Here is a 19,520-nt window from a genome sequence, read left to right as displayed (position 1 = left end):
GACTCTGCGAGCGAGAGAGAGAGAGAGAGAGAGAGAGAGAGAGGGAGAGGAGATTGATGGGTGGGACCGGGCCCACAGAGATGGGCCCCACAGAAAGGGGCCCCGTGGCCGCCTCCTTGTGGGGTGCCAACTATCCGGCCCCGATGGCGCCACGTGGCAAGAGGGTATATCGCGGTCGTCCGTGACAGATGGGACGGGCAGATCGTCGGGCAGCGGTCCGTCCTTCGCGCGCCGTCCGATGGAGGGCCGGAAAGAAATCGACGGCGGCGGGGCAGCCCGTGTCCGTTCCCGGGCACATCTCGACTTCTTTAAAAACCCGGTCCGCCCTCTTCCTCGTCGACGCGCGGGCACCCGTTTGCCTTCTTTGCCTCTGGGCCCATTCGCTGCGCGAGGAGGATATTACCATTTTGCCATACCCGTCTTCCTCTCCGTTCACAGAGGGCTCCGCCGGCGGCCGTCGGCGGCGCGGCGGCGGCTGTCCTCCTCTCCCCCCTTGGTTCGCGGTGGAGAGCCGCCGAGCGCGGGTACAGACCTTGATTTGAGCATCGATCGGCGGCGATGGTGGCCGGCGGGTTGCCCAAATCCGCCTGATCCGAACCTCGCCTGCTTCCCGATCCGGCGCCCAAGGCCGTGTATGGCGTCCGCCCTGCTGGCCAGCAGCCGCGATGAGCCGTTCTGGGGGGAGCCCAATCTCTACATGAGGAAGACTCCGTGCTCTAACCCTAACCCTAACTCAATGTTGGCCTCCGACAATCGCGGCAGAGATCGGCTCCGGGCGGCGCCGGCCTCTTCCCCCTTTCCCGATCGCGGAGACGATCCCGCTTCCGGTTGCTACGACGCGGCTCCCGCCGCGTCCGACGACTCCTCGTCCTCGGATCACAGGAAAATCGCGGGGAGGCGCCATGTTAACAAGGCTTCGGGGAGGCGAGATTCCGGCTTCGACAGCAAGTACGTGACGTTCGACATCGGCAGCTACTCTAGGCGGGAGCTTCAGCAGTTGAAGCGGCGCCTGATCTCGGAGTTGGAGCAGGTCCGCTCGCTCGGCAACCGAATCAACTCCGGAGACGTGCAGCCCGCCAGATCGGCCTGCTTCAGCACCACGGGTTACGGGGGGGGCGGCGGAGGAGGCCGTGAGGTCACCTCGGCGCCGGCGATTTCGCCGCCCAAGGGAGGCGCCCACCACGCGTTGGCGGCGGCGGAATCCCCCACGACCGGCGGCGAGAGGAACTCCTTGGGCAAGCGCTCGCTGGCCTCGCCCTCTTCCCGCGACGCCAAGCGGCCCTCTTCCGGCGACGCGATGATGAAGAAGTGCGCCCAAATCTTGACGAAGCTGATGAAGCACAGGCACGGGTGGGTTTTCAATACCCCGGTCGACGTGATGGGTCTGGGGCTGCATGATTACTACCAGATCGTCCGGCGCCCCATGGACCTGGGCTCGGTGAAGTCGAAGCTGGTCGACAGGAGCTGCTACGCCTCGGCGTCGGAATTCGCCGGGGACGTGAGGCTCACGTTCAACAACGCTCTCCTGTACAACCCGGAGGGCCACGACGTGCACAAGATGGCGGGGCAGCTGCTCAACTTGTTCGAGAAGCTCTTCGCCGACGCGTGCAGGGGGCACGAGAGCCAGGCGCAGCCCTTTGGGGGGAAGATGGAGGAAGAGGAAGCGAGGGGCCACGCCCGGCCGGCGTCGGAGCCGCCGCGGAGGAGCAGCCCCGGTCCTCTGCCGCAGGCTCGCCCTCCTCCCCCGTCTGTGCCGCCGCCGCCCCTCAAACAGTCATCTCCCCCGACGAGGGCCGAGCAAGTCCAGGCTCAGCCCGTGGCTCCGGCGAGAGCGGCGCCGGGAAAGCAGCCGAAGCCCAAGGCCAAGGAGCCGAACAAGCGGGAGATGAGCTTCGAGGAGAAGAAGAAGCTGAGCCAGGGGCTGCAGAGCCTTCCCGAGGAGAAGATGACGCAGGTTCTGCTGATCGTGCAGAGGAGGAACCCCGACCCGGCCCTGCACGGCGACGAGATCGAGCTGGACTTTGAGACCCTCGACACGGAGACCCTGTGGGAGCTGGACCGCTTCGTGGGCAACTGCAGGAAGATGATGAGCAAGGTCAAGAGGATGGAGGCCATGTCCACCGCCGCGCCTGCCCCCGACGCCCCCGCGCCCGAGCAGGTAGTGCTCCTCTCTTGCCCCGAATTACGACACGCACATATACATATATGTTATACACACACGCTGGGGGTTGCGCTTAATCTTCTGCTGGTGACGAAATGCAGAGCGAGCCGGCGGCGACCATGGAGGAGGCGACGGAGGCGAGTAGGAGGGTGGGGAAGAAGGGCGGGGAAGTCGGCGGCGAGGAAGACGTGGACATTGGCGAGGAAGAAATGCCGTCGGCGCAGTTTTCCCCGGTGGAGATCGACAAGGACAGCGGCAACCAGAGCGAGTCGAGCAGCAGCTCCGGCAGCTCGGGCAGCGACTCGTCGTCCTCCAGCGGTATGTATGTATTTATGTGTAGGATCCGTGGATGGATCCGTGCTCAAGGACACCTTGAAACGCTGTGCAGATTCGGACTCGCGGAGCTCGGCGGAGAGCGAGGACTTGGACGCCGACGACGCGCAGTCCCCCGCGGTGGGTTAGTGGTGTGGGGGGGGGGGGGGGGTCCCTCTCGCCGTCTTCATTACCACAAATCGGCTCGCAAGGAAAGAGGAGGAGACCCTCGCCGGCGCGGCGGCGCAACCATCATCGGCATTCGGCACATTTAAAATTGCCTTCGGCCCGGGGTGCGCCGACTAATCCAAACGCCTGTCGCGCAATTGTACAGGGAGGAAAGAAATGACAGAATTCTTAGCCGAATGAAAAAAAAAAGGAGGTTTTTTCATGTATTTCTGGTGTTCGTGCCGCAACCCGCTGCCATTGTAGATAAAGAGTCTCAATAATGATGACAAAGCGTTGCAACTCCCAACTCGTTCGCTGGTAACATGATTTCCCAATCCAGAGTAAACGAGACAGAAGTAGTCTTTATATAGATTTACGCGCCCACGGGCAGTAGTCCATTGTGCCGAAGCAGAGCTTCCGGCGACGGCTCCCGCCCTCTGAACTCCACGAACACCTGCCAACACAAAGAAGAAGAAGAAGGAGAAGCACTTGTTTTCCGCTGCTTTAAAGTGATGGCGGAGAGTAAGAGGCTCACCTCCAGCGGAGGCTTTCCGCCGCCGTAGGCCAGAACGGTGTCCCGGAACCTTCTCCCCGTTTCCTCGATGGCCTGCCCCGCGCCCGCCAGATACTCGCGTCAGCAATCCAAGAGACAACACGAGAAGAGCAGAGAAGAAGCGCAAACCTCCTCGCGATCCAGCCCCGCGTCCTCGAAGGCTGAGAAAGCGTCCGCCGACAGAACCTCCGCCCACTGCGCCAACCATTCTCAACTAAGAACCGACGACTTCTTCAAGATGATGATGATGATTAAAGAAAATGAATTCTACCTTGTAGCTGTAGTAGCCAGCAGCATAACCGCCTGTTTTTCATGGATTAAAAAATCACTATTTCTTAAAAATACAATATAAAAACAGAGGAGAGAGGTTATTCAGAGAGTTTTAAAGAACACTGACCTGCGAAGATGTGGCTGAAACCGCATAGGAACCTGTCCTCCTGAAGCGGGGGGATGACCTGGGTTCGCTTACCCACTCTCTGGTCCACATCGTAGATGGTTTCGGATCCGCCGGCAACATAATTCGTGTGGAGCTCCAAGTCTAGGCTTGCAAAATGGATCTGAAAAATTATACACAAATTAAACCCTCGACGAGGATTACTTACACCCGAATCGATGTGAAAACAGCAGTCGACAAGTTGGGGAGGAGACCTGGCGCAGACTCAAGGAACCCGCGCGGAATGTCCGCGCTGCTAGAAGCTTCTGATATACTTCCTCAGGAAGAGACTCCCCGGTTTCATAGTGCTTCGCGATGCTCATCAGCGTGTCCCTGTCCCCCACCCATGGCCCAAAAAAAGACACCAGATTTCAATAACTATTCGATAAAATAATTAAAATGCGACGAATATGATTAACACGAAAACAAAACTCATCCCATCACCTCTGGTAGCACCAGTTTTCCATGAACTGGGAAGGGAGCTCAACAGCATCCCATTCGATGCCACGGATGCCGGCGACTAAGCCCTCATCTTGCTTCGTCAGCATGTGCTGAAGCGCGTGACCAAACTCATGGAATACAGTTTCAACCTGCGCATATTAATAAGATCATAGATCAAACTTCGTTTATAATATTAAAAGAATAAGATTCATCGATTAGTGAAACCGTCACCTCGCGGAATGTCATCAGACTCGGCTTGTCTCCCACAGGTGGGCTTTGATTGCAGACCATATGCGCAATGGGTAACCTGACGGGTGCACCAACCCTCGAAAGAACTCGGCTTCTAGAGAAGACCTCATCCATCCACGCCCCGCCCCGTTTTTCAGAAGGCCTCGAATATGGATCAAAATAGAAATACGCCACGGGACTTCCAGATGAATCCTTGACGCAGTAAAAGCTCACGTCGTTGTTCCACACCTGGCAAAACAAAAGTCGAAATAAATCAAAAATATTAGAGTAGTTTTGAAGTAATCAAAAGTATTTAATTATTAGAGTTTTAATCCACTTCACACGTAGAAGTAATGGAGGAAAAGCAATCTAGAACACGGTACCGGGGAAAGTCCATTGACAGGTTCAATGGTCACATCGAATAACGTCTTCGCTAAGGAAAAGAGCCCGTCCATAACCCTTGGTAACGAGAAAAATGGTCTGAGCTCCTCCTAAAAGTATGGAGCATCGGTTGGTTAATCTACGCCAACGATCTCAAAAGCCATCCAAAATCAAAAGATTGAGTAAATCAAAATGAGAACGTAGGATTCGGCGAGTAATAAACCTCGTTGATGTCAAACTTTGATTCTCGAAGTCTTTCGCTCCAAAACTGGATATCCCAGTGTCTAATATCGTCCGCTTCCTCCGCACCACTTTCGCGAGCAAATCTTTTCAACTCTTCTAGATCTGTTGGCTCAACGTGCGGACAATATCACGGTAGATTAATTGAAAGGACATCTTTCACAAAGCCCCACAAAAATAAGGACCGACTAAAATTTAATCCCAAAGACTTTATCTTCGTGAATAATCAAATGTTGATAGGCCAAAAAGCAGTTTATATTTTTCTTTTCAGTTTTCTCATGCAGATTTAAAAGGATCGATAAATGAAAGAAATAAAAATAGAAAACATAGGATCACCTTTCATCGCAGGATCCCAAGAAGCAGACCGAAGCTTTTCCAAAAGCTCCACTGCCTTTTCCACGGTGGCCATCTTCATTTCCATGCTTACCTTCGATACCAAAAACTTAGTCGGTTAAGTATTGCAACACAACAGAAGCATCAGAATGCAAACGAAATTCATGAGGAACCAGCGCCCAAACCTCTGCATAGTTATTAAAACCGAGAAGTTTGGCCTTCTTCAACCTCAGCTCCAAAATTTGGTCAATGATGCCAGTATTGTCCAGATCTCCGCTGGAGGCACGAGTTATATATGCGCGGTACACCTCTTCACGAAGGGCTCGATTCTTAGCATGTTGCATTACGGGGAGAAAACTAGGAGCGTCGAGCGTTATCATCCACGGTCCATTTTCTGCTGTAGCGTTCTCATGACCCTGGCATGAACAAGGAGGGTAAAAATAAAATGTAGGGGAAAAAAACTAAAAGGGGAAAAGCCACACGTTGAGTTCAAAATTAAATATTGTTGTGGCGCAGTTTTGAAAGATGAATGCGAATCATGAAGAAGAATAGAGACAATTACCTTGGATACTGCTGTCTGTGCTGCCAGACCGCGCGCTGAAGGAGGCAGGCCTTCAATTTCCTTCTCGTCGGTAATTAACTTCTCAAACCTCTTAGTTGCATCCAGAACATTCTCACTAAATTTCTGGGATAACTTCTCAAGCTCCTGTACGTCAGCAGATATTATGGAAACATTAAAACTGGCGTAAAACAGGGTCATCAAAGGCGTAATTTCCTTACTTCAAGGTCACCAGATAAAAATAACGAAACTTATCGACTACTCATGATTTGGAATATGTTCAAAATGAAAGAATATTTTTTTTAGAAGAAATGAATGAAATATCAATAGTTTTTTTAGTAATTAAAGAAAGACGTTAGTATATGCACAATGAAAAGAGCTTTTAAGATTTTCAAGGAAAGATCCTCAGAATCTCCAGGATAAATCTTTCAATGGATAAATTACGAATGGGTGACAAAACCATACAAATTCTTTCTCATGTAGGGTCGTTTGACTTCATTGCTTGATACGAGAAATATGATATTAATCCTTATACATCACTTTTTTTCTTGAAATTCATTTTATTTTAAGATGACACCTACGTAATTGATAGATAAATACCGGAAAATCGATGGAATTTTCTTCCCTTAAGATGTGTAAATAAATTATTCATCAGGAACATTCGAGATGCACTCTGAGATAGTACAAAACTTTTGTAGAGCGTTATTCATTGAACAAAATGATAACATCGTAATAGGGAACGCTTATCCATCACCTGCTCAATTTCGTTGAACTGTTCTCTCTTGGCGTCTTCTAGAGCAACACCATTAAGAACAGCTTCCTTTAATTGAGCTACATTAACACAGAAAACAATTATTCATGTTAGAACATTCATTTAGGTTGATATTTAAAAAAAAACATTCATTTAGATTGGTGGATTTTGTTCTGCACGAAGGATGTCGACTAAAGTCTTGAATACTTCAAGTAAAAAGAAGCACCCAAATGGGGATTAAATTAGACTGCGAACCATTTTTCAAAAGCTGCAAAAGATAGTTGAAAAACCAAAAATAAGATGCTCTTCGGGACCAATAGATTTGAGGGTTTTGCTGCTTGTACCACAGAATGAGTGATATTTCAGTCAGATGAGATCAACTCGGAAAACCAAGGCCCGAAGTGGGAGACAAGACAAAAATTCTAAACGACGGCGACCACGTACTCTCGACAATACGCCTTTTCGCGTCGCCCAGAGTCGACCAAGCGGGGGAGTCTTTGATAGCCTTGAACGCGTTGTAGATAGGCTTGCTTTGTCCCAATCTGAGCTGAAATTTAACCTTCTCCGGCTGCAAAAATGGCATCCACACCACATCGGAGGGAGTCCTCGGCGAAAATACAACTCAAATGCAGCGACTTGATCACACATAACAAATGAAGAGTTCCGCACCTGCACTTCCTCGATCGCCGCACGCAGGTCGGGCGAATCCTTGACGGCTTTAAGGTGATTGACAATCCCCCAGACAACCTGCAAGCGATCCACAATCTTCTCCAAAGGCTCCACCAAGCTGGGCCACGACGGTTGCACATCGCTCTCCAGCTCCAACAAGTCCGCCTCCTACAATCCCGCAACCGGGGAGCGCAAGTCATCGAGATGGCCAAGCTTGGGGAAAAACAGATGGGAGGGGAACGAAAGAGAGGGATTAGGGTTAGGGCACCAGTCTCTTGAGCAGCTCGCGGACGCCGGGAACGACGTCCTCGGCCCGGACGGCGTTGAAGGGCGGAAACGCAAAATCCTGGAGCAGAGGATTGGAATCCAGCGCAGGCGGCGGAGCAGAAGCAGTCGCCGCCGCAGCCATGGGAAGGTGACGGTGGGGGGCGGCGGAGGAGGATCTGCGGGCGGCGCCGACGGGGCAGACGGAGGAGGACGAAGGCGAGAGAGGGCAAGCCAATGGGGAGATTACTCTACACGAGGATAGTAATGAAGGGCGGGCGGCGCAGAGAGAGCGCGCGCGAGCCGCAACGTAGGGCGCGCGGACTGCACCGGCTGCGCCCGCCAGCATCGTATACGCGAGCAGCACCGCGATTCCTTCTCCCCGGGATCGTCGCCCCATCCCCCCTCTACATATACCCACCAATCAATCAATCAATCAATCAATCAACCAAACAATCACGAGCCCGATCATGATCAAATATCAGCGCCCGACCCTCCATAGCCACCCGTTACGTGTGGCCGCGGCAGTCTGTCTGTCAGTCGAATGAGAGGGAACAAGTGTTTTATTAAGAAGGTTACTACTACACTCTCAGAGAGGGGGAAGAGTAGAAGAGCAGATTGCAGCAGCGGATCGCAGCTGATGGCCGACGGCAGATGCCCGGCTGCTCACTCACGCCTTGTACTTCATCGTCTCCTTCTCGAACCCGACCGTCGGGAACTGCTTTGCGTACTCCTCCACCTCGTGGCGGAGCTTCTTGATCTCGGCCTTGATCGCGTCCGACCCCTCGATCGTCGCCAGGAAGTCCTTGAGCTTGGTTCCTGCCAAATTCATCATCATCGTCATTGTCATCGTCATCATCATCGTCATCGTCATCGTCATCGTCATCGTCATTGGTCGTGGCTAGCTACCTTGGGTCTGTCCCTTGATCTTGAGAGCCAAGTTGACGGCGGCATCGAAGAACTCGGCCACCTTGGCGAAATCCTCCTCAATGAAGCCCCTTGAGGTGAGTGCCGGTGTTCCCATCCGAATGCCGCCGGGGACCATCGCAGAGACGTCGCCGGGGACGGTGTTCTTGTTGGCGGCGATGTGCACCATCTCCATCACTTTCTCCACTCTCGATCCGTCTATTCCCCTGTTCTTCAGGTTAACCAAAACCAAGTGGTTGTCCGTCCCCCCGGAGACAAGCTCGTACCCTCTGGCCGTCAAAGTCTGCCAAAATGAATCCATCGATTACTCAAACAGTAACTTATCATTGATTAATAATTCTTCAGATTCTTTTTTTGTTTTTCACCTGGGCAAACTTGGCGCAGTTGCTAAGAACTTGTTCTTGGTACGCTTTGTACTCGGGGGTCGTCGCCTGCAGTCAACCAAGACCTCGAGTTTAGATGACATTAAAAATGTTTCTTTTTCTTTTAAGATATTTATAATTCGCGACGCCCTTACCTGTTTGAGCGCAACGGCCAGTCCAGCAATGGTGTGGTTGTGCGGCCCACCTTGCAGCCCGGGGAAGACAGCTTGGTTGATCTTATCCTCGAAGTCGTAAAAAATCTTCGCAAATAAAAATCTTAGTCAATATGAATTCGTCGCGTATAGCAAGGAAATCATACAAAAAAAAATACAAGCCTTTGATTCCAACAATACCTCTTCTCCCTTCTTGTTAACTTCTTTCAAGCCCTTGCGGAAGAATATCATGGCTCCCCGCGGGCCACGAAGGGATTTGTGAGTCGTCGTCGTCACCACATCGGCGTACTCAAAAGGCGAGGGAATGACGCCGGCGGCAACCAACCCACTGATGTGCGCCATGTCAGCCAAGAGAATGGCCTTCTGCTTGTCGCAGACCTGTTCAAACGATGAAAAAATAAATAGAATACAAGACCATTACTATGCAGGAGAGCGCAGAAGGTCATTGGCGAAATACGGATTTGGTTAAGATATTTACTCACCTTTCTGATCCGGGCGTAGTCGTAGAGACGAGCGTAAGCACTGGCTCCCGCGACAATCAACTTGGGACGGAAAAGAGTCGCACTCTTCTCCAGCTGAACGAGGGGAAAATCAAAGCTTTTAACTTTCGTCGGAGAAAAAAGAAAACCTTGGGCGAATCTGAATGTAAATTCAATAGAGCGATTAGCGGGTACCGCATCAAAACTATGTTTTACACACCCAAGAGACTTGTAATACGACACCCGCGTCATATTATAGAATATCAATTATTTTGTTTTATTGAAACAGGACGTTTTAAAGCTGCGAAGAAATATAGATATACCTGATCATAATCAATGTACCCGGTGCTCTCATTCAGCCTGTACGGCATTGTCTCAAAAAATATGGACACCGCAGAGATCTTCTTTGTGTCGGTCTGAAAATTGAATTAAAAGGAACAGCGAGAATTAGAACAGCAAGTTAATCCTCTGACAGAAATTGTCTTTTAAAATAAGAAACTCGATGAACAAGAGTCATGAAAAGATAAATGAACGCGTCCTGAACAAAATAAGTGTCAGATGTAATCGATGAGATTGCTCACACCTTACAGGATACATCTTTTAAGTAGAGAACTCTATTCCACAAAACTTTGACATCAAATATTTTTTTCCATGCCGCATACTGGACGAAAGAACTGATTCGGCCTATTAAAGTACCCTTCCCGACGACCTAAGAGAAAGGAGGCATACGCATGGCATTCCCTTTACGAAGAAGATTCCAGACAATAAACTAAAATCTTTGGGTAAAAGCTTCTTGAATCCAAATTAATATTTCTACAGTCAAGTCCAAGGAAAAGGCACACAGGGGAAGATGGACGTGGAAGCAGCCCGACTGACAGACCAAAAAATGAGGAATAAACAATCAACACGAGAAGTAATGCAACAGAGTATGAAACAGGGACAACGACTTCCGACAGATTATGGAATTTGAGAAATTGTGAGATGAATGGCAGAGGAGAAAGCTCAGAAATGTGAAAGGAAAAGCCTGCACGAAAATTAAATAAGAAGCGAAAATTATCTCGCACCTGGTACCCGTGAGAGAGATGTCCACCGTGGGGAAGATCAAGCGCCATGATTCGCTCATGTGGCTTCAAAAGGGCGGTATAAACATGAAAATTAGCAGGCGATCCTGACAGCGGCTGAACATTCACTGAAAGTGACGATAGATTAAGAGATGAGCAACTGATTGAGAGACAGAAGGCTATGGTTAAAACATGAAAATAGGATTAAAACGAAACGGATCATTGGACTTACCTCCCCATTTTGCGGGATCCAGTCCGAAGGCTTCCAGAGCACGCTTCTGGCACAATGTTTCTGCCATGTCGATATATCTGAGACGTATCCAAACAGAAAGTCAGCTCGAGTCGGATTAACGCGGCAAAAAAGGATACAATTAAAGAACAAAAAACGACAGACGTGAAAGTAATCTTAAAAATTTTCAGCCGGCGTAGATGTCAGTTGCTTACTCGTTACCCCCGTAGTATCTTGCTCCTGGGTAGCCTTCACTGTATTTGTTGGTCATGATAGATCCTACAGCTTGCATGACCGAGACAGAAGTGAAATTTTCCGAGGGAATCAGCTCCAATCCCTGCTCCACAAGTCAAATCGAAGGAAATACACATCAAGAAGTCTCCAACAACACCTTTTTTCATTTTTTTGAACCAATCGGAACAGCAGCACGGAGTAAGCCGCAGAACATCAAACCAGACAAAATAGCCCACGGGTAGAAAATGAAAATAGAGGGATACCACGGAGATAATACACGGTTTACATTGAACAAATAAGATGAAAGAAAAGAAGAAGAAGAAGAAAAAAAGCAAGGAAGCGTTTGGCTATCACACCTTCCACTGCCTTGCCTTCTCCAGCTCGATGATATCCGCCATCTCAGGATCGACTTCCTCCAGCGGGGCATTCAGCTGTTTGGGCCACTGCATAACCAGAAATCACCTTCAGACCAACAGCATAACGGCAACCAGCAAAGAAACCCGCTGGCCATTCGGATGGGATAAGATGAACCAAGTAAAAAACTCGAGCCACTCACCGTCACCCCAGACCCAGCCACCTCCGCGTGCGGCAGCGACGACTGCGGATAAGGAAACACGACAAGCGGCAACAAAGGTCATTCCACGCAGGACGATCGCGGCCTCGACGGCAAGAAAATCGAAGATTGAAGGAAAAGATTGAAGAAAAGATTGAAGCGAAGATTGAAGGAAAAGATTGAAGAAAACATTCAAGGAAAAGATTGAAGCGAAGATTGATAGAGTCGCACCATGTAGTAGAGGGAACCATTGTTGAAGGGGGGACGGTGCAGGGACTTGGTGCCGGCGGCGGCAGAGGACAGCTTCCGGAGAGCTGTCACGGTGGCCATCGCTCCTCCCTGCGCAACTCTCAGCCTCTGCCCGAGGATCGACGACGAGCGCGCGCGCTAACGCTGCGGGGAAGAAAGAACAGGGGGAGAGGGAGGAGACACACACCACCAACTAAAAAGCGCCACCCCCGAAGCTCACCCTCTTCCGGAAAAAAGAGGAACACAAGAATAAACAATTGCCAAATTAAAAATAAATTAATCCTGCGGTCAGAGAAGAGAGAGAGCGAGCGAGCCTCCGTGGGCCCCACTCGGCTTCTCTCCTTCACACAGGGAGGCTGGCTCCGCCTCCCGCACGTGCGAGACGTCTTCGCGCGTGCGCCCAATCCAAACTGCAGCCACCCGCGGCCTATCTCTCTACCCACCACATGGTGCAAAATTATAAATCTCCCCCTCTTACACTCCCCAACTGTTTAGAATCCCCTCTTCTTTCATTTTTTGTTTTCTTCTCTCGTTAAAGAAGATTTAATTGCGGTCGGGTCCACTCTCCGACTCCGAGAGATGGGGATGATGACGTGGACGGAATCGAAAATTCAACTTAACTGGCCGGAAGTGACGTGATGATGGCAAATGAAATGACGCCAGGTGGCCGATTTTGAGCCGTCCGATGCGCCAGCACGGCAAGCGAATGAGCGCTAAGCGTTGACTGCGTTGCCCCCGACGACCCGTTCACTCTCCTGAGATTCAATTCTTCAATGAAATGCCTATATTACCCCTATTCAATCGTCGGAGCTAGTAAAAGACAAACTGTGAGATTGAGGGTAAGATCGGGGATTCCTCTTCCTCTTCGGCTCTTCCTCTTCCTCCCGGCAACTATAACGACAACAAGAAAGACAAGTTTTCAGAGAGAGCTCGGAGAAGGGAGGGGGAGGAGATCGTCGCGTCCATGGCGCCTCCACCGCCGGAGACAGAAGAGGAGATATCTCCGATCGAGCAAGTCCGGCTGACAGTGTTGACGACGGACGACCCCTCCCTCCCGGTGTGGACCTTCCGAATGTGGTTCCTGGGGCTGCTCTCCTGCGCCCTGATGTCCTTCCTCAACCAGTTCTTCGCCTACCGCACCGAGCCCCTCATCATCACCCAGATCTCCGTCCAGGTCGCCTCCCTCCCCGCCGGCCATTTTCTCGCCCAAGTCCTCCCCTCCGCCAAGTTCCGCCTCCCCGGCGCCGGCGATCGCCTCTTCTCCCTCAACCCCGGCCCCTTCAACATCAAGGAGCACGTCCTCATCTCCATCTTCGCCAACGCCGGCTACGCCTTCGGCAACGGCTCCGCCTACGGCGTCAGCATCGTCAACATCATCAAGGCCTTTTACAAGCGCACCATCTCCTTCCATGCCGCCTGGATCCTCATCATCAGCACCCAGGTGCCCCTGATCGATTATATCCCTTCTCTTCTTCGAAATTCGTATTCATGCCATCACTGGCGGCAGGTGCTGGGCTACGGATGGGCGGGGTTGCTGAGGAAATACGTCGTGGAGCCCGGGCATATGTGGTGGCCGAGCACGCTGGTTCAGGTCTCCCTTTTCCGGTGAGTTAGTTTTACTCAATTCCTGCCTCTTCCCCTCTGGCTGAGGTCTTGTTGTTGACTTGGAGAGCATGGGCGCGACGTCGCTTTCATGGGGTTTAGTCTGACCCTTCTTCCGATCTTAATTCTTAACCCCCCCCCCCACCTCTATTAAACGCCGAGACTCGATCAGTCGAGTAATATTCGCGAACGGAGTGGCACTGCAGGGCGTTGCACGAGAAGGAGCAGCGACGAATGTCGAGGGCCAAGTTCTTCCTCATCGCCTTCCTCTGCAGCTTCGCCTGGTACGCCGTCCCCGGCTATCTCTTCCCGACGCTGACGAGCGTTTCGTGGGTGTGCTGGGCCTTCTCCAAGTCCGTCACGGCCCAGCAGCTCGGCTCCGGCATGCGCGGCCTCGGCCTCGGCGCCTTCACCCTCGACTGGTCCGCCGTCGCCGCCTTCCTGTTCAGCCCCCTCGTCAGCCCCTTCTTCGCCATCGTCAACGTCTTCGTCGGGTTCGTCGTCGTCATGTACATCGTCGTCCCCGTCTGCTACTGGGGACTTAACCTGTACAGCGCCAAGAACTTCCCCATCTTCTCCTCCCACCTCTTCACCGCCGACGGCGCCCAGTACGACATCACCGCCATCGTCAACGACAAGTTCGAGATCGACATGGCCGCGTACGAGAAGCAGGGCCGAATCAACCTCAGCATGTTCTTCGCGCTCACCTACGGCTTCGGCTTCGCCACCATCGCCTCCACTCTTACCCACGTCGGCCTCTTCTACGGAAAGTCCGCGCTTTTCTTCTTCTACATTTAACCCTTTTTTTTTTCATTCGCGAAGAACGATTTTCTTTAGCATGGGGTTGGGGTTGCAGGGAGATATACGCGAGGATGCGAGCGTCGTACAAGAACAAGGACGACATCCACACGAGGCTGATGAGGGCGTACGAGGACATTCCGGCGTGGTGGTTCTACGCGCTGCTGGGAGTGACCATCGTCGTCTCCCTCGTCCTCTGCACGGCGATGAAAGACGAGGTTCAGCTGCCGTGGTGGGGTTTAATCCTCGCCTGCTTCATGGCCTTCTTCTTCACGCTCCCCATCTCCATCATCACCGCCACCACCAACCAGGTCTTCGAGGCTTTTTCACCTCTTCTTATCATACCCATCCCGTGGAGTTTTAGTCGCTTGAAAAATCCCATCTTGTTCTTGGCAGACGCCGGGGCTGAACATCATCACGGAGTACGTGATGGGCGTGATCCTGCCGGGGAGGCCCATCGCCAACGTGTGCTTCAAGGTCTACGGGTACATCAGCATGGCGCAGGCCATCTCCTTCCTGGCGGACTTCAAGCTCGGCCACTACATGAAGATTCCCCCTCGGTCCATGTTCCTGGTGCAGGTGCGCTTTCTCTCACGTAGAATAAGACGAAGAATAACAATAAGAAGAAGAAAGAGAGAGGAGATTGTCGCGCTGACACGCAGAGAAAAACAAAACCCAGTTTGTAGGGACGATCGTGGCGGGGACGATAAACCTGGGGGTGGCGTGGTGGCTGCTGGGGTCGGTGGAGAACATCTGCCAGGAGGAGCTTCTCCCGGCGAACAGCCCCTGGACCTGCCCCGGCGACCGCGTCTTCTTCGACGCGTCGGTGATCTGGGGGCTGGTCGGACCGCGCCGCATCTTCGGGCCGCTGGGCAACTACGGCGCCCTCAACTGGTTCTTCCTGGGCGGCGCCCTGGGCCCGGTCGTGGTCTGGCTGCTCCACGTCAAGTTCCCGAGCCAGCGCTGGATCGAGCTGGTCAACCTGCCGGTGCTGCTGGGCGCCACCGCCTACATGCCCCCCGCTACGCCGCTCAACTACACGGCCTGGGTCGCCGTCGGCACCGTCTTCAACTTGTTCGTCTTCCGCTACCGCAAGAAGTGGTGGCAGCGCTACAACTACGTCCTCTCCGCCGCCCTCGACGCCGGCGTGGCCTTCATGGGCGTCCTCCTCTACTTCGCCCTCGGCCTCCAGAACGTCTCCCTCGACTGGTGGGGCACCGCCGGCGAGCACTGCGACCTCGCCCGCTGCCCCACCGCCCAAGCCATTCGCGTCGACGGCTGCCCCGTCTTCTAACCCCCACTGTACAATCTACATTTCCTCGCTAAAAGCCAACGCAGATCACCTAAATTCCCACCCTCTAAAACAAGCCCGACCAGCGAAGCGTCTCGTCCCCACTCGCCAGTCGCCAGCGAGCGATGCTAACTCTTCTCCTATTTTTACGTCGGCGCCGAAGCAAACGCAACGAGAGCGCTTCCCAACGAAATCGGAGATGGGAAGCGAGCGGCGGCCGGCGGCCGGCTGCGCCTTCCTGGGCTCGCCCTGCTGGCCCCCTCTGCACCGGCCCGCCCACTCTTCGTTCCACCCGCTCGCCCGCGACGACGCCGACGCCGACGCCGAAGCCGGCAGGAGCCGCCGCTGGCTCGGCCTGCTCCGCCGGCTCGCGCGCGAGGCCAAGTCCAAGCCCCCCTCCTTCCGCTACGACGTCGCCAGCTACTATAAGAATTTCGACGACGGCTGCGGCTGGGACTGCCCCTCGTCTCCTCCCTCGGCTTCTTCCCAGCTGCGCGCTTCCGTTCTCCGCCCGTCAAGAGACGCGTCTCAGTGAACCTTCTTTTCTCTCTTTCGTCCCCACCGTGTTCTTTTCTTCTTTGGGCCGGTGGCGGTGTCGCCGGTGAGATGTGTTCCTCTTCCTTAGATTGCACAGCTCTTCTCTCCCCGCCGACAACCGATCAACTGTGGAGAAGACGCGATAAGTCAACATTCCGCCAAACACTGGGCTGCTGGCAAATGCTGTCTTGTTCCGACCCTTTGCTTCCATCTGGGTCCCATTTTTCAAGGGAAATTTAGATGTATGTACAGCTGGAAACTTTCCACTCTGAAAAACTTTATTCTTTCTACACTCAGAATTGTCTTCCATGTTCATCCAAGGAGATGACTGGTGTGATATGTTTTCCGATATTTCCATAAAAAGCCTTCAAATGAAAAGAAAAATGGGAATAACTGAAAAGTAGGTCGAGTGTGACCACGGTTATAACCAGGTGAAATTGGTTTCTAAAGGAATATGCCTACGCCTCAGAAACTAAAACTCTAGAGTTGTCCTGACAGGTCATTACTATGAAGATGATAACGTAAAGTTATGTCCAACTTGGGCCTATGGACTAGGCCTGGTTTAACTTGTGCACGATGTTACCTTATTGGGGATGTGTGTATGCCAGGATTGTATCTAAAAATATGTACTTCACATATGTGTTATCTCCAATATACTTAAGCTCGGGTTTGACTAGCAGAATCTCTAAGTCAAAAAAAATGTCAAATACTTGATTATTAAGTAATTTTCGCTTTACTTGTGTTTCTTGGAAATTTCTCGAATGATCCCTGGAAAGGGGTTACCCATAGTGATGAAAAAATATTTCAGAAAAAATCTAGGAAGGTCCTTGAGAGTGGAGAAAGGAGAATTGGCATGTTTGATCCAGAATGGAGGGAGAGATTAGGATTAAAAAAGTAAAGTAGCATGTTTGATCAAGTAGGGGGGGCTCATCACTACGGTATCGGGACGGATGCCGTACCGGATACCGAAAGTCAAATTTTTGGTATCCATTTTTTTGGATATCCAGATATCGGATAACGATATCGGGTATCGGTTGCTACAGTGCCGATATCCGATATCGGTATCCGTCCCGATGTCGTCAACCGTCTCCGTCTCACGAGGAGGATGATATCGGATAGCGGTGTTGGATATCGGTTTCGGATATCCAACTTAGAAGGGTTGTATAAAAATATTATTTAATCATTATTAAGCAGCAGATAGACGAATCATCGTGCGGAAGAGGGTAGTTGGGAGTTGTTTATATATAAAGTGGCACATTTAATACATAGAGCTTGAACTCCTTTTTTTCATCCATATGGGATAACAGCAGGATTCCTAGTTTAACATCAAACTCCGAATCCTTTATCCCATATGGCAGAAAATATAAATTTTGGGCTCTATTTATTGGACGAGTTACTAATATCTTAAATATATTACATATATAACATGCTTAAAATATACTGAATTTTAATTAAAATATTACTAAATTGTTTAACAAATATTATACCTTGTTTAATATATATATCAAAAGCATATGGTGTTGGATGTACATAAATCATCAAATAAGATGAGTAATATTATTTTTTCTGTCGATACCGGATATCGATATACAGATACCCGTTCCAATATCCGGATATCGAAATCCGGTATCCGATATCCGGATCGTCCTTACCCCTCCGATATCCGTCTTCGATATCTGTCCACACTTTAAAGACGGATATTGACCGATATCCGATATCCGATATCTAGCATTGTCCCGGTTTTATTGCCGATGTCGGATCCGATACCGGATATCGGACGGATATCGGTTGGGCGAACACTATTTGTGGCAAGCTTCTCTACGGTGATTGAGTACCTGATATCTCTCATATATTTTTTATTGCTCTTTGAGTGACAATATGCACCTCACATGCCAGGTCATGCCATCCTACCTTGGGAGATTCATCCAGTCCTCTTATGATTATCTCAAATCATCATGAACCTCTTGATCCTCAACTTCAAGATCAGATAATGGTCATCCATGACAAGTGAAGTGTTGTAATTCCATTCCTACATGCATCTTTCTGGCAAGTAGAATCATTTGCCCACGAATGTTGGAAATAGTTTGGGAAGCCCAACACTACACAACACTTATTCAACACCCTCCAATGTTTTGTCTCCAGCTTTCCAAGTGACACTAACCTCAACAAAATATGAAGCACTACGAGCTCTACTGGTACCTTATGGATATGTGGTCGTCAAGCCAAATCCCGACACCATGTTTTATTTAAGTTCATTGAATAAAGTATTTTTTTATTAACATGCTAGTTTGATGTTTAAAATGAAGTTCATGAATACATGTAATGAGTTAGTGAATAATCATGATATCATGATACAATGATTTTCTTGTCTTGAAAGATGTATTCTGAATATTCCTACTCAATGGATAATTAAGATATACATCGTATTATGTGTATAAAATAGCATTATCTGAGCCTCCTTATATGAAAGTATGATTGATCCTATGGCTATTAGTGTGGTGACACTAAGGAAAGATAGTGGGTGCTCTATTGAGAAAGAGTTCACTGAATTTATCCGAAGATCCTTGAACGGTATTATACGTAAATGTCAACCAGATTAATTCATGTCATACTTGTATAATTGATCCATTGGCCTGAGACATCAACGACATCTTGTGGATGGACGACTACATTTTGACTACAACTTATGAGTATCTAATCACGAGATTTAAACAAGTCATATATTGGATGTAGGAAGAAACCCATGGAGACAATTAAGTGGTCAAGACGAGATCATCCACCCTCGGTATAAGAGGAGATTGACTCAAGGAAGATAATGCAACAAATTCATTGCCAGGTTAGTGATGTAGCCCATAAGTTCATTTCTGAGGCCCATTAGCAACTTGTGGCCCAAGAAGGAGTTTCTTCTAAAAATGACATGATCTATAGAAAATTACCTCGAGCCCCTCAAATCCTCTAATAGGATTTTCTCTGACAGGATTTTCTCCAGCAGGATCCTTTGACATGATTTTATTTGATAGGATTTTCTCTAGCAAGATCTTTTGACAGATTTATATGTGATAAAATCCTCTGACAGATTCTTCTTCTGCCAGGATCTCTGCTCTAACTTGTCAGAGCTGAATATCTTATGTTTTGTCCCATCAGTATCTTCTTGAGCTTCTACAGGCCCTAGAATCTTCAGGATATATCTGCTCAGCCCTGTTAGGCTGCTTATCATCTGTTTTAGCCTGTTAGAATTTTTTTTCTCAATGTTTTGAGTTGTCCTTTCATGGGTACAATCATTATGTATGACCCTGCACTTGTTGTGGCCTATATAAGGCCCCCATGTATCCTTGAAGGATTATTATTAAAGTGTATTGTTTTGTTGAAACTCTTGTTTATCTCCTCTGAGTGTTCTATTTGGATTCATGCACAAACCCTTGTGGACTCAAGGGTTGGAGAAGGTAGTTTTGTGGATTCAGGACTTGGTTCCTTTAAGTAGACCAAGGCTTATCGATTCAAGTCATGTTCCTACATTGTTTGTGTACTAGGG

General features: G+C 50.2%; 4 protein-coding genes across 4 annotated transcripts; 2 read left to right on the top strand and 2 right to left on the bottom strand.

Annotated features, from left to right (window-relative positions):
* Window positions 1-223: 223 nt before the first annotated feature.
* LOC144702454 (transcription factor GTE2-like) lies at window positions 224-2,868 on the top strand. The gene is made up of 3 exons (XM_078574510.1): window positions 224-2,158; window positions 2,263-2,479; window positions 2,550-2,868. Exons 1-3 carry the CDS (start codon window positions 239-241, stop codon window positions 2,621-2,623), a joined length of 2,211 nt encoding a protein of 736 aa, XP_078430636.1. The 5' UTR covers window positions 224-238; the 3' UTR covers window positions 2,624-2,868.
* LOC144702453 (putative cytosolic oligopeptidase A) lies at window positions 2,840-7,913 on the bottom strand. Its single transcript, XM_078574509.1, has 17 exons — window positions 7,498-7,913; window positions 7,230-7,397; window positions 7,005-7,128; window positions 6,564-6,640; window positions 5,813-5,956; window positions 5,436-5,666; window positions 5,254-5,344; window positions 4,901-5,022; window positions 4,680-4,787; window positions 4,300-4,545; window positions 4,072-4,217; window positions 3,843-3,960; window positions 3,592-3,751; window positions 3,466-3,497; window positions 3,324-3,389; window positions 3,177-3,248; window positions 2,840-3,095 (listed from the first exon to the last, which is right to left on the bottom strand). Exons 1-17 carry the CDS (start codon window positions 7,891-7,893, stop codon window positions 3,015-3,017), a joined length of 2,382 nt encoding a protein of 793 aa, XP_078430635.1. The 5' UTR covers window positions 7,894-7,913; the 3' UTR covers window positions 2,840-3,014.
* Window positions 7,914-8,038: 125 nt separating this feature from the next.
* Window positions 8,039-11,976, bottom strand: LOC144702457 (serine hydroxymethyltransferase, mitochondrial). Its single transcript, XM_078574512.1, has 13 exons — window positions 11,743-11,976; window positions 11,515-11,556; window positions 11,315-11,401; window positions 10,940-11,061; window positions 10,728-10,804; window positions 10,499-10,623; window positions 9,758-9,850; window positions 9,438-9,530; window positions 9,136-9,333; window positions 8,938-9,042; window positions 8,786-8,851; window positions 8,403-8,703; window positions 8,039-8,312 (listed from the first exon to the last, which is right to left on the bottom strand). The coding sequence occupies exons 1-13, from the start codon at window positions 11,839-11,841 to the stop codon at window positions 8,164-8,166; spliced, it is 1,557 nt and encodes a 518-aa protein (XP_078430638.1). The 5' UTR covers window positions 11,842-11,976; the 3' UTR covers window positions 8,039-8,163.
* A 682-nt stretch (window positions 11,977-12,658) lies between these two features.
* On the top strand, window positions 12,659-15,527 carry LOC144702455 (oligopeptide transporter 4-like). Its single transcript, XM_078574511.1, has 6 exons — window positions 12,659-13,201; window positions 13,268-13,365; window positions 13,569-14,132; window positions 14,219-14,471; window positions 14,557-14,739; window positions 14,840-15,527. Exons 1-6 carry the CDS (start codon window positions 12,725-12,727, stop codon window positions 15,452-15,454), a joined length of 2,190 nt encoding a protein of 729 aa, XP_078430637.1. The 5' UTR covers window positions 12,659-12,724; the 3' UTR covers window positions 15,455-15,527.
* Window positions 15,528-19,520: the final 3,993 nt, after the last annotated feature.

The sequence above is a fragment of the Wolffia australiana genome, chromosome 4 (genome assembly GCF_029677425.1).
Source record: "Wolffia australiana isolate 7733 chromosome 4, ASM2967742v1".
NCBI classification, from domain to species: Eukaryota; Viridiplantae; Streptophyta; class Magnoliopsida; order Alismatales; family Araceae; genus Wolffia; species Wolffia australiana.
This window is presented reverse-complemented; position numbering and strand designations above follow the sequence as displayed.

Bases quoted from the DNA above. Each gene is read 5' to 3' on its own strand.
- LOC144702454 (XM_078574510.1), top strand. From the start codon at position 239: ATGGAGGGCCGGAAAGAAATCGACGGCGGCGGGGCAGCCCGTGTCCGT. The intron at 2,159-2,262 runs GTAGTGCTCCTC...GACGAAATGCAG, and splicing joins ACGCCCCCGCGCCCGAGCAG to AGCGAGCCGGCGGCGACCAT. The intron at 2,480-2,549 runs GTATGTATGTAT...AACGCTGTGCAG, and splicing joins CGACTCGTCGTCCTCCAGCG to ATTCGGACTCGCGGAGCTCG.
- LOC144702457 (XM_078574512.1), bottom strand. From the start codon at position 11,841: ATGGCCACCGTGACAGCTCTCCGGAAGCTGTCCTCTGCCGCCGCCGGC. The intron at 9,851-10,498 runs GTGCGAGATAAT...TTCAATTTTCAG, and splicing joins ATCTCTCTCACGGGTACCAG to ACCGACACAAAGAAGATCTC. The intron at 9,531-9,757 runs GTATATCTATAT...CCCCTCGTTCAG, and splicing joins GGTACATTGATTATGATCAG to CTGGAGAAGAGTGCGACTCT.
- LOC144702455 (XM_078574511.1), top strand. From the start codon at position 12,725: ATGGCGCCTCCACCGCCGGAGACAGAAGAGGAGATATCTCCGATCGAG. The intron at 13,202-13,267 runs GTGCCCCTGATC...CACTGGCGGCAG, and splicing joins TCCTCATCATCAGCACCCAG to GTGCTGGGCTACGGATGGGC. The intron at 13,366-13,568 runs GTGAGTTAGTTT...GTGGCACTGCAG, and splicing joins GTTCAGGTCTCCCTTTTCCG to GGCGTTGCACGAGAAGGAGC.
- LOC144702453 (XM_078574509.1), bottom strand. From the start codon at position 7,893: ATGGGGCGACGATCCCGGGGAGAAGGAATCGCGGTGCTGCTCGCGTAT. The intron at 5,023-5,253 runs GTGATCCTATGT...TTGAGCCAACAG, and splicing joins TTGGGATCCTGCGATGAAAG to ATCTAGAAGAGTTGAAAAGA. The intron at 3,096-3,176 runs GTGAGCCTCTTA...TTGTGTTGGCAG, and splicing joins GCGGAAAGCCTCCGCTGGAG to GTGTTCGTGGAGTTCAGAGG.